Genomic DNA, 12,460 nt, shown 5'->3' on the forward strand with positions numbered 1-12,460 from the left:
AAGATAGATCATTGGGAGGTAAGGAAGGAGAGATAGCAAGAAGGGAACCAAAGAATCAAAGATTTAGAGCTTGAAGACACTTTACAAGTTATCTAGTCCAACATTTTCATTTCATGGACTAGGAAACTAAGGCCCAAAAAGATTATATTACTTCCCAAAGGCTGCAATGGTAATTAAGTGGCAGTAAAGATTAAAACCAATATCCTCTGACTCAGGATATAACACTTTCTTCTTAAAAAAAAAAAAAAAAAAAAAAGACAGTTCTTTATTTTCAAAATATTTGCAAAGATAGTTTTCAACATTCAACTTGCAAAACCTTGTATTCCAAATTTTTCTCCCTCCCTTTCCCCTACTCTCCTGCCCTAGACAGCAAGCACTCCAATATAGGTTAAACATGTGCAATTCTTCTAAACATATTTCCACATTTATCATGGTATACATGAAAAATCAAATCAAAGAGGAAAAAAATAAGAAAAAAATGCAAGCAAACAATAACCAAAAAAGTGAAAATGCTATGTTGTGATCCAGCCTCAGTCCCCACAGTCCTCTCTCTGGATGCAGATGGCTTTCCCCATCACCATCAAAATTGGCCTGAATCATCTCGCTGTTGAAAAGAACCATGTCCCTCAGCGCTGACCATCACATAATCTTCTTGTTGTTGTGCCCAATGTTCTCTTGGTTCTACTCTGTTATGGGCCAGAACTCTGTACTTGAAATAAGGATTCTTACAAGGTGCTAAGTGAAATTGATAATACAATGGTTTTCTAGTTTAGCAAAGTGATTAATAGCTCTTTAGTTCAGTATGATTGATTTAATCTTACAACAAATAATGATTCCCTAGTGATATAATGGCTTATACTCAGTATGATGAATGGATTTAACTGTAATCGAGCATATAAACTGGGACAAACTCAGCCAGATTCATTCATTCCATCTGTTAGTGGCAGGCTTTTCCTCCTTCATTTCTCCACTAAGACCAAGCCCGTCTGAGCCAGAGACAGACTCAGAAGGGCTCAGAGAGAGACTCAGAAGAGCCAGACACAGACTCGGAAAGGGTTTGGAGACAGACTCGGAGACAACAGAAGACTGGAGGCTGGAGTACAAGCTCTCAAACTGAGACAGACTCTAAGACAGAGACTGTTGTGGTGGTCGGTCCTCCTGCCTCCCCCACAGAAACCAAGACACATTCTGGAGGACTTCAAGAAAACTAGCCCAGGTCCCAGGCAAGGAAACTATATTGTGAAGGAGATGATAAAGGCTTTGGGCTTTAACACGGCTATTCTTGGGGTGATTATTCAACTGAAATGAAGACTGGTCCAGAGACCTCTAGAAAACCAACCAGAGCACTACACTACTCCACTTAGCATCAGTTAATATAAATCTCTGCATGCCTTTCTGAACTCAGGATATAGCACTTTCTAAAGCATCACTAGATTTAAAGAAACAATGACAAATAGTAATATATCATCATAAGATTAACAAAGATAGTGACGAATCTGGAAAATGGTCCACATAAAAACCAGATGAAAGTATAGGGATATTTAAACTAAAAATAGGCTATGCTGCTTTTACAACTGAAATTATTTTTGACTGCCAGAAGGCTGCTTATATTAAATATTTATTTTATGTGGCTGTCTGCAGGCAAAAATGAATAGAAGCTTTTTCTTAGTCAGGCAAAACTTTCTAACTGCAAATGTTAAAAATGTAACTAGCTGCCTTGTGAGGCAGTGAATTCCTCCATCACTAGAAATTTACAAGCAGAAATGGGATGACTTAAGTGATGTGACAGAAACTACACCGAATGTCAGTTTGGACTAAGGTGGATTTAAGGTACCTTCTAATTTTAAGATTCTCCAAGTTTAATCTGCAGATGGTTATCAAACTGACCATTATTAAAAAGATAATATCTATGTTCTAGGAAGAATATTATTATATTTACTACTGATCAAAACCTCAAGTATTGTACTCAGATGCAATTCATTAAGCATTTAAAAGTTCAGCAGGCTCAGGATATAATGCCAGATAGTAAATATAGAAAAGAGATAGGGAAAAGGTCACTTACTGCCAAGAAATAGGATCTAGATCATTATATACTTCAACAACAATACTATATGAGGATCAATTCTGATGGAAGTGGCTATCTTCAACAATGAGAGGATCCAAATCAGTTCCAACTGATCAGTAAAGAACAGAACCAGCTACACCCAGCAAAAGAACATTGGGAAATGAGTTGTGGACCACAACATAGCATTTACACTCTTTCTATTATTGTTTGGTTGCATTTTTCTTTTTCTTCCCAGGTTATTTTTACCTTCTTCCTAAATCTGATCTTTCCTGTGCAACATGATAACTGTATAAATATGTATACATATATTATATTTAACATATACTTTAACATATTTAACATGTATGGGACTACCTGCCATCTAGGGGAGGGAGTGGAGGGAAGAGAGGAAAAGTTGGAACAGAAGTTTTTGCAAGGGTCAGTGTTGAAAAATGACCCATGCATGTTTTGTCAATAAAAAGTTATTGAAAAAAAAAGAAAGAAAAAAAGAAAGAAATAGGATCTAGAGCTAGAGAATCTGGACATAAATCCAGGCTTCCTTCCCTAATGATCACTAGATGATGGACAAGTTATTACTCCTCTGTAAACACCAGTTCCCTCATCAGTAAAGTGACCAAGTTGGACTAGAGCTTCAAGTCTCTTCTAACTAAACTGGGACAGAGAAAAAGTGGCAAGATGAAGGCAGCAGGAGAAAAAGGAAAGAAAGGCAGGTTCAAATCTGCCTCTAAGGCTTACTCTCAGTCTGACCTTTGACAAAAGATTTAAACCATCCCTTAGTCTTAGTTTCCTCATTTATAAAATAGGAAGTCAAGACTAGATGCCTCAGAACTACATCTCTTCCAGTTATAGATCTGTGATTCTATGAAGGAGAAGATTTAGTGAGGAATAATTATGACAAAAGTCAAGGATGTCAAAGGGAAAAACTTAGGAAAGAAGGAAGACTAACATTATTAGAATTCAAGCCATTGTAGCAGTAATTATGAAAATCATTAGTTATTAATTAAAAATACAAAAATGAAACGGACTAGACAAACAAAACCTGTAAGTAAAAGAACTGATATGGCTAAATCCAATAAACCACTGGGAAAACTGGAAAGCAATTTGGCAAAAACAAATTTAGCAAAACATTTTATATCATATGACACAATATTCTCCAAAAATAACATAAATATAAAAACAGTATTAAAAATGCTAAGACAATAAAGGCATTTTTCACAACTATAAGGGGAAAACTAATAACCAAATGATAGAGAAAATCATGAAACAGTCTATTTTAATTATATTAAAAAGCATGATCAAAAGAAATGAAACTGAGAAACTTGGGATAAAAATGTGATATCCCAGATATTAGGAACTGAATATGGAACTATAACTACATGCCATTCCTCAATAGATAGCAGCTTAAGGATGACAGTTTTTCAAGGCGGAAATATATACTATAAATAACAATATGGAAAAAATTCTCCAAGTCACTATAAAGAAAAATGCAAATTAAAAAGACTCTGAGATTTCACCTTTTACCCATTACATTGGCAATGACTATAAAAAACATGATGACTATCAATGGAGCTGTGAAAAGACAGGTACACTAATGCACAGTTGGAAGAATGAACTGGCTTAGACATCTTGGCATTACACAAGAAAAGTTACTAAACTGTTCTTCAATACCAGGCTTGTCCTATAAAAAGGGTTGGACCAACTGATTGCTAAGGTCTCTTTCACATTATGTTATCCAAAAAATACAAGTACAAAGTGCTCCTTGAAGAAATAAAGAACTTAAATAATTGGAGGAATATTAGGTGATCATGATTGAACTGGGTCAATATAATAAAAATGATGATATTGTGAAAGTTAATTTATACTGTTAATGCCATACCAATAGAATTATCAAAGAGTTACTTTAAAAAAAATTCATTTGGAAAAAATCAAAGATCTAGATTATCAAGGAAAATGATAAAAAGATATAAGGACAAAGGGGGAATAGCATTTCTTCATCTCAACCTGCATTCAATCAAAACCTTCCAGTATTGGCTAAAAAAAAACAAAAACAAAACTAAGTAGTAGATCAATGGGACAGACTGTCAAAATTAAAGGACTCATCTTTGAAAATTTAACATAGATTGGATATTTTTTAGGAAGAACCTTTTATCAAAATAAAATATAACAATTTTCTATTTAAGGAAAAAATTTTCAAAAAGATCAGAAGAAAATATAAATAAAACCATCCAGGATGACAGTATGCAGTTTCATGATGCAACTGTTATTTTTTCCTAAAACATCACCTACCTCTATTGTTTATGTGTCTAGTTTTATAATCAGCAAACTAAAAAATTTCTAAGGTTTAGGAACCAATTCTCAGTAGAAAAGAGATAACAAAACAAATCCAAAATAAAAAAAAACAAAACACTGAAGACTCCCACAACTTCTTCCCTCCTTGTCATACCAATGAAGTTACTTAAAGCAGTGTACAAATCTCTTTAGTAACATAAAGTTAAAGGACATATTCTTTTCCTTAATAAACTCCCTTCTATGGAATACATAACATGCAAGAAACTTTTGTACAGTAGAGAAGAGTCTTTTTGAGATACTTGGAATTGTTAACAAAGACTGGCAATTTACTTACCTCAGGCAATGGGCAGTAGAACTGATGAATTGTGTGCATGACATCCAAAAGCATATTATGCCCAATAACAAGTTTGCCCTAAAGAAAATTAGGTTTATAAAATAACTTCTTTGTATTACACTACACTGTATTATGATATCATTTTCAAAGAACAGAGAAGTACAATTCTGGCTCCATTGTAGACACTTGTTATACTTACATTTACTATGTTCCTTAAAGGATTGTTTAGCTACGGTGTTTGGCTCCATACAATTTTTTTCCCTTTTTTCCTCTTTTTTATAAGGAGGACATATTCATTGGGAAATACATTTTTTAAAAAGGCAAAAAAAAACCCCAAAAGATATCACTAAAATCTGTTTTTTAAAAAAGCCTGTTTTTTCCTTTCCTAATTTTTTTTCGTTTGGGGAAATAGGGCCATGATAAGAAAGAATCAAATGTTCCTGAGTGTTCTTTTTCAGATGTTGTCTTGCCATTCTCTGTAATCCAAAATAAGCTAAAATTCTCTTTGAGGAGTTTAATATATGAAAGATGTGTCTCCCAGGTTATCAAATACCTTATAAGAAAATCTTCAAATTTGTAGGATTCTTAATTATAAAACTCTTCTTTACAAATTCAGAAAAACAAAAAATAACTACCACAGTAATACTAAACGGCAAAAACTAGTATTCAATTGTATTCAAGACAGAAAAATAGATGTTATCATCCCTATCATCTATGTCAAATTTCATATGGAGCATTTTCTTAAAAGTAGCATTTTCCACAATAAAGCAGTGGTGGGATTTTTTCCCCTGCCTTAGCTGATAAACCAACCTAAAACAACTTAAATGATATGAATATAAATTCTACTGAATGAAAACTCCCAATCACACCTGTTTCCTGTCAGTTTAGACACTTATTGAACAAATTAAGGGTCTTTCTAATACTATTTAAATGTAGTATCTGAGTACCTTTATAATAATGGAAAAAAAAATTCTAAAATTATGACATGTTTTTCAAAATATTTTGCTAACTGGGGCAGCTAGGTGGCGCAGTGGATAGAGCACCAGCCCTGCAGTCAGGAGTACCTGAGTTCAAATATGACCTCAATACACTTAACACTTCCTAGCTGTGTGACCCTGGGCAAGTCACTTAACCCCAATTACCTTAAAAAAAAAAAAAAGAAAGAAAAAAGACTGCAGGTCGTCAAATCATATCTACTTACAATCAAAAGAAGTAGACATGTAGCCCCCCCAAAAAATTTTGCTAACTTAGAAAAACTTTATAACTAAGCTTTTTTTCCCCCCATAGAATAGCTCCTGACCATACTTATTAAGAGATATAAAAAATCATGAATTCCATGGGAAAGGAAAAGTGGGGCAAAAGAAATATGTAGAATTTCAATTTGGTAAGATGTTAGACATCCTAGTTTAGAGATCAAAATGCCATCACCAAAGGGAAGCTGAATGTCATTTTTACTATTTTCCCAAGAAATAAAATTTTCTCTGTAAAGTGTATTCACCCCAGGATGCCTCTGTCAAATCTCACAACACTTTGCAAAGTAATAAGCATATTACTGGATTCTATTAGATAAAACATTAGATGAAACTACTTTACTTACAGGGAATGTAAGTTCCACAAAAACTCTATAAATAGACATTAGAGAAACTATATTGTTGTGGAATTTCATACTTTACAGATAGGTCTTTGCCTATATTAAAAATAGTAAGGCTGCAAACTCTACAAGGGGAGGCATATCTCATCTAAATTTTCTGTCTTTCCCACTTCCCAATACGGTACGAAGGGAGAAAATTCACAAGAACATGCTGAACTGAATATTACTAAGAAATATTATTGGTAAGGGTGTAGTCAAGGCAGGGTCCTTCAGAGTGTGCCTGTGCTTCAAGGCCCATTTCAAGAAAGACACTGGCTACTCCAGGCACACAAATCCTGAAAATTATGTCCTGGTAACTTTCCTTGACCTTATTGCATGCTCCCTGCTTCAAAGTTTAAAGCCCCAGCTGCTATATAAAAGATTTTCCTTAAGGTATATTCTGCTCCAGGAAAGCCAGCCTGGAGGCACAGCACCCCACGAATTATCTGCAAAACCTAGATAGAGTAATTCACAAAGCAACCAGCTCTACTCCATCTTCTGTCTGTATGGAAATGTTGCTATCATTCTGATATGGTGCATGTCATCAATGTAAGAGGAAAAAGGTGGGGGAAAAGGAGAAAAAGAGAGAAAAAAAAAATGTGTGTATAAAACTCACCCAAATTATCAGCACATTTTGAAAAACATGTCAAACTGTAATAAGATTAACCAATATAATATATAAATTCAATTATAATCAAAGGAAAAATATAAGATTAACAGCATATACTCTACCTATTTCCTAACTAGCATTTTCTACAATAAAAGGAATTATTTTTCAAAAAGAAAAAAATTTAATTTTAGGGCTGCCTAACATTCTTTTTTTGGGGGGGAGGGGAGAAATCCTTTACTTTCCTCCCCAATTCCTTTCTTATTTGTTTTCAAACACAAATTATCATGATTATTTTCTTTATATCAACTAATAAAAAAACAATATTATACACGGTAAGAACAAGTCTCCATTTTAATAAAGACCCCCACGATTTAGACGTTTATAATTCATTAAAAATAATGTCTACTTACAGACTCCCCACATTTATCATCCCCCAAATTATCAAAATTTAAATTGATTAATACTATACTCTGCATTTCAAGATGTTAATCTCAAGGATTTTGTAGAAGTTATCTAAAGGAAATATTGTCTGGTTTACTTACAGAATTGGCAATGGCATGAATGACTCTAGAAAATCCCACAGCATCATTTAGTTCCTCCTATCAAAAAAAAAAACAAAACAAAACAAAAAACAAAAAAGCCAGTCTTGTTTAAATAAGTTAAGGACATAACAAAAAATTAGAAGCACCAAAGCTTCAAACAGTACTCAATACAGAAAAGCTCTGAACCATTTTTGTTTTGAGCTGCAGTGGGCTTCGTAATGTTCAAAAATACTTATAGCACCCTCAACTGTAACTTTTAACTCCAGTAACTCAAACTAAAAATCAACTGCAAGTGACAAATTAATCATTTGCAATTTCTTCCAAGATACCTAGGATTTTACCTTTTAGGGTAAATAGTACTTGGACACTGCAGGCAAGTCATGAAGTAGTGTTGCTTGAGTATTCTCCCTACCAGCCCCATCCTCCAATCCCTTCTGGGTGATTAAAGAAATGTGCCACCTGGTGATTAAATTAAGTACTTCAGAAAAGTAAAGAATTTAGTTAAATTGAACAGAAAAGGTCAAATATAAGTGATGGTGTATTGATCTCAAATATTCTTGTAATTCCTACTCTTTTATTCACAAAATCCTGCTATGATTCAAAATGGTTTACATGTAGTCTTTTTTTCTTTTAGGGGTGAGGCAATTGAGGTTAAGTGACTTGTCCTGAGTCACAGTTTGGAAGTATGAAATGACTAAGGCTGGATTTGAACTCAAGTCTTCCTATCTCCAGGGCCAGTGGAATGAATATAATCTACTGTGATGTTTAGCTGCCCCATGTTTATACCTAGTCTTAAAATATTCCTTGCATTAAATATTAGGACAATACCAACAGTTAACTCCAAGACAATCACTTAATAGCAGTTAAGCTTTCTAGACAATTTAAAATTCACTCATCTTAAACTTAAGAGCATTATCAGATGTTAGTTTATGGCCATATATTATAGCATATTTTAAGTGACTGTTCTTATCACTACTAAGACACAAATTACTTGAGGTCAAAGACAGTTTTATTCAGCTTAGTAAACTCAGTACCTAATCAATTCATACCTTGCTGATTATTGTTCAGTAGTGTTTTCTTGACAAAGAAACTGAAGTGGTTTACCATTTCATTCTCCAGCTCATTTTACAGATGAGGAAACTGAGACAAGCAGGGTTAAGTGACTTACCCAGTGTCGCACACAGAGAAACTATATGAAGCCAGATTTGAACAAAATAAGAGTCTTCCTGATTTCAGGCCTGATGCTATATCCACCACGCTACCTAACTATCTCACTGCAGAAAGTTGAGTTAAACTATAGAGCTAAACTAAATATTCAGAAAAGATCAACAATAAACTCTAAACAAATTATATTAAACATAAAACAAAAGGTTATCAAAAGAAAAATTCCTTGCTGCTTCAACTCTTAAGAACAAATTAAATTTAAAAAAATAATCAAGTCACTTCCTATATGTAAATTCTAAGGAACATGTAAAATGATACAGAATTGTGGACAACAGAGCCACAACCCCCTGCACACAGACTACAGTTCAGAAGTGTCAAATTTTCAAGTCATGAACACATTATTTAAAAGCTGTTATCATAAAATGGTCAAAGGATATGAACAGACAATTCTCAGATGAAGAAATTGAAACTATTTCTAGTCATATGAAAAGATGCTCCAAGTCATTATTAATCAGAGAAATGCAAATTAAGACAACTCTAAAATACTTCTACATACCTGTCAGATTGGCTAAGATGACAGGAAAAAATAATGATGATTGTTGGAGGGGATGCGGGAAAACTGGGACATTGATGCACTGTTGGTGGAGTTGTGAACGAATCCAACCATTATGGAGAGCAGTTTGGAACTATGCTCAAAAAGTTATCAAACTGTGCATACCCTTTGATCCAGCAGTGTTACTACTGGGCTTATACCCCAAAGAGATCATAAAGAAGGGAAAGGGACCTGTATGTGCACGAATGTTTGTGGCAGCCCTCTTTGTAGTGGCTAGAAACTGGAAACTGAGTGGATGCCCATCAGTTGGAGAATGGCTGAATAAATTGTGGTATATGAAAATTATGGAATATTACTGTTCTGTAAGAAATGACCAACAGGATAATTTCAGAAAGGCCTGGAGAGACTTACATGAACTGATGCTGAGTGAAATGAGCAGGACCAGGAGATCATTATATACTTCAACAACAATACTATATGATGACCAGTTCTGATGGATCAGGCCATCCTCAGCAATGAGATCAACCAAATCATTTCTAATGGAGCAGTAATGAACTGAACTAGCTATGCCCAGAAAAAGAACTCTGGGAGATGACTAAAAACCATTACATTGAATTCCCAATCCCTATATTTATGCACACCTGCATTTTTGATTTCCTTCACAAGCTAATTGTACAATATTTCAGTGTCTGATCCTTTTTGTACAGCAAAATAACGGTTTGGTCATGTATACTTATTGTGTATCTAATTTATATTTTAATATATTTAACTGGTCATCCTGCCATCTGGGGGAGGGGGTGGAGGGTAAGAGGTGAAAAATTGGAACAAGAGGTTTGGCAATTGTTAATGCTGTAAAGTTACCCATACATATAACCTGTAAATAAAAGGCTATTAAAAAAAAAAAGTTGTTATATAAACTGTAACTAAATAGAAATCACAGGGTTTTTAAAAAACACTAGTGAATAACTCTGAGATACCACTACACACCTATCAGATTGGCTAGAATGACAAGGGAAAGATAATGCGGAGTGTTGGAGGGTATGTGGGAAAACTGGGACACTGATACATTGTTGGTGAAATTGTGAATACATCCAGCCATTCTGGAGAACAATTTGGAACTATGCCCAAAAAGTTATCAAACTGTGCATACCCTTTGATCCAGCAGTGTTTCTACTGGGCTTATATCCCAAAGAGATCTTAAAGAAGGGAAAGGGATCTGAATGTGCAAAAATGTTTGTGGCAGCCCTTTTTGTAGTGGCCAGAAACTGGAAACAGAGTGGATGCCCATCAATTGGAGAATGGTTGAATAAATTGTGGTATATGAATGTTATGGAATATTATTGTTCTGTAAAAAATGACCAACAGGATTTCAGAAAGGCCTGGAGAGACTTACATGAACTGATGCTGAGTGAAATGAGAAGGACCAGGAGATCATTATATACTTCAACAACAATACTATATGACGATCAATTTTGATGGACATGGCCCTCTTCAACAATGAGACGAACCAAATCAGTTCCAATAGAGCAGTAATGAATTGAACCAGCTACACCCAGCGAAAGAACTCTGGAAGATGACTATGAACCACTACATAGAATTCCCAATCCCTCTATTTTTGTCCACCTGCATTTTTTATTTCCTTCACAGGCTACTTGTACACTATTTCAAAGTCTGATTCTTTTTACACAGCAAAATAACTATATGGACATGTATACATATATTATATTTAAACTTATACTTTAACAAATAGAACATGTATTGGTCAACTTGCCATCTGGGGGAGTGGGTGGAGGGAAGGAGGGGAAAAATTGTAACAAAAGTTTTTGCAATTGTCAATGCTGAAAAAATTACCTATGCATATATTTTGTAAATAAAAAGTTATAATAAAAGATAAAAAATAAAACACTAGTGAATGCTTTGGTGAAATGAAGAATACTCAAAAAGAAATTTTGATCATTAATTTATTTGCTAGACAGCCCAGAAGCTCTATTGGTATCTATAGATTTCAAAACAGGATAAAAAGGGATAGATACATTAGTCTATACTTCTACAAAAAGTACCCAAAGCAATGTGATCATAGATCTGCTTAAGTAATTTACCTTGTTAGTTCAGAATGTGTAAGCACAAATTGTCTTAAACCAAAAACACAAAAAATAAATAAATGTGCCCATGTACAAATAAAAATCTATTACAGACATAGAAATAATTCAAACTGAACATTAATAAAATTTAACTTTGTTATGTAGAAATAAAGGCAGCTAGGTGTGACACAGTGAATATAGTGCCTGGCCTGATATGAGAACTCATCTTCCTGAATGCAAATCCAACCCCACATACAAGAACCCTGGGCAACTCACTTAACCCTGTTTGCCTCAGTTTTCTCACCTGTAAAATGATCTGGAGAAGGAAATGGCAAACTACTTTAGTATCTGTGCCAAAAACACGCAAGTGGGGTCGTCATAAAGAGTCAGATATTGAAACAGCTGAAACAACTGAACAAACAACAAAATAGAAACGGCTCAGAATGAAGAACCAGAAGCCACTAGGAATTCCATGTTTCATGGGGTGGAAAATTTTTACCTCTTACAAAAATCCATTAGTTTCTAGTATATTGCCTTCCTCTTAATATTTAAAAGCATTTTTTCAATGAATGTTCCAGTAGTTTGTTTTTTTTTAATATCAGAAATATTTTGAAAATAGTTTCTAGGATCCTTGTCTAAAATCTCACACTCACATTAAATATGTAACATATTTTATATGCTCATTACATAATCTTTTAAAAAATAATTGCATAAGTTTGAAGGAGTATATATAGTCAGAGGATACAGGAGGGATTTGAATATGAAGGGATGATAGCTAAAAAAAAAATGATGAAATTAAGGGGTGAGAGAGTATTGGGAGAAAGGGAAAGGGAGAAGTGGAATGGTGCAAATTATCAGCCATTAAAAAAAAAAAGGCAAGGAAAAACTGTTACAATGGAGGAAGAGAGGGAGGAGAGGGGAAATGAGTGAACCATACTTTCATCAGAATTGGCTCAAAGAAGAAATAACATACATACTCAATATGGGTACAGAAATCTGCAGGAACACAGGAGAGGAATGGGTTATGGGAAGGCAAGAGGGTGAAAGAACAGTGAGCATATTGAGGGAGGAAGTGGATCAGTAGCAAAATACTTTTGAGGCGGGACAGGATGAAAGATGAGAGAATAGAATAAATGTGGAAGAATACAGTTAGCACTAGTAATTATAAAAAGAATTTTGAAACAAGTTTCTC

General features: G+C 34.3%; 1 protein-coding gene across 2 annotated transcripts in view; it reads right to left on the bottom strand.

Moving 5' to 3' along the window:
* The window catches only part of PARN (poly(A)-specific ribonuclease), a 152,381-nt gene that overhangs the window by 120,609 nt on the left and 19,312 nt on the right, over positions 1-12,460 (bottom strand). For both annotated transcript variants that reach the window (XR_004230479.1, XM_031944494.1), the window contains exons 12-13: positions 7,471-7,527; positions 4,689-4,766 (exon numbers count right to left, since the gene is read on the bottom strand). Coding sequence is in view for 1 of the 2 variants with exons in the window: in XM_031944494.1 (XP_031800354.1) it covers positions 4,689-4,766; positions 7,471-7,527 (135 nt within the window). In the remaining variant the exon portion in view is untranslated. The remainder of the gene's footprint in view (positions 1-4,688; positions 4,767-7,470; positions 7,528-12,460) is intronic.

This window comes from Sarcophilus harrisii, chromosome 1, assembly GCF_902635505.1.
Source record: "Sarcophilus harrisii chromosome 1, mSarHar1.11, whole genome shotgun sequence".
In the NCBI taxonomy this organism is placed as follows: domain Eukaryota; kingdom Metazoa; phylum Chordata; class Mammalia; order Dasyuromorphia; family Dasyuridae; genus Sarcophilus; species Sarcophilus harrisii.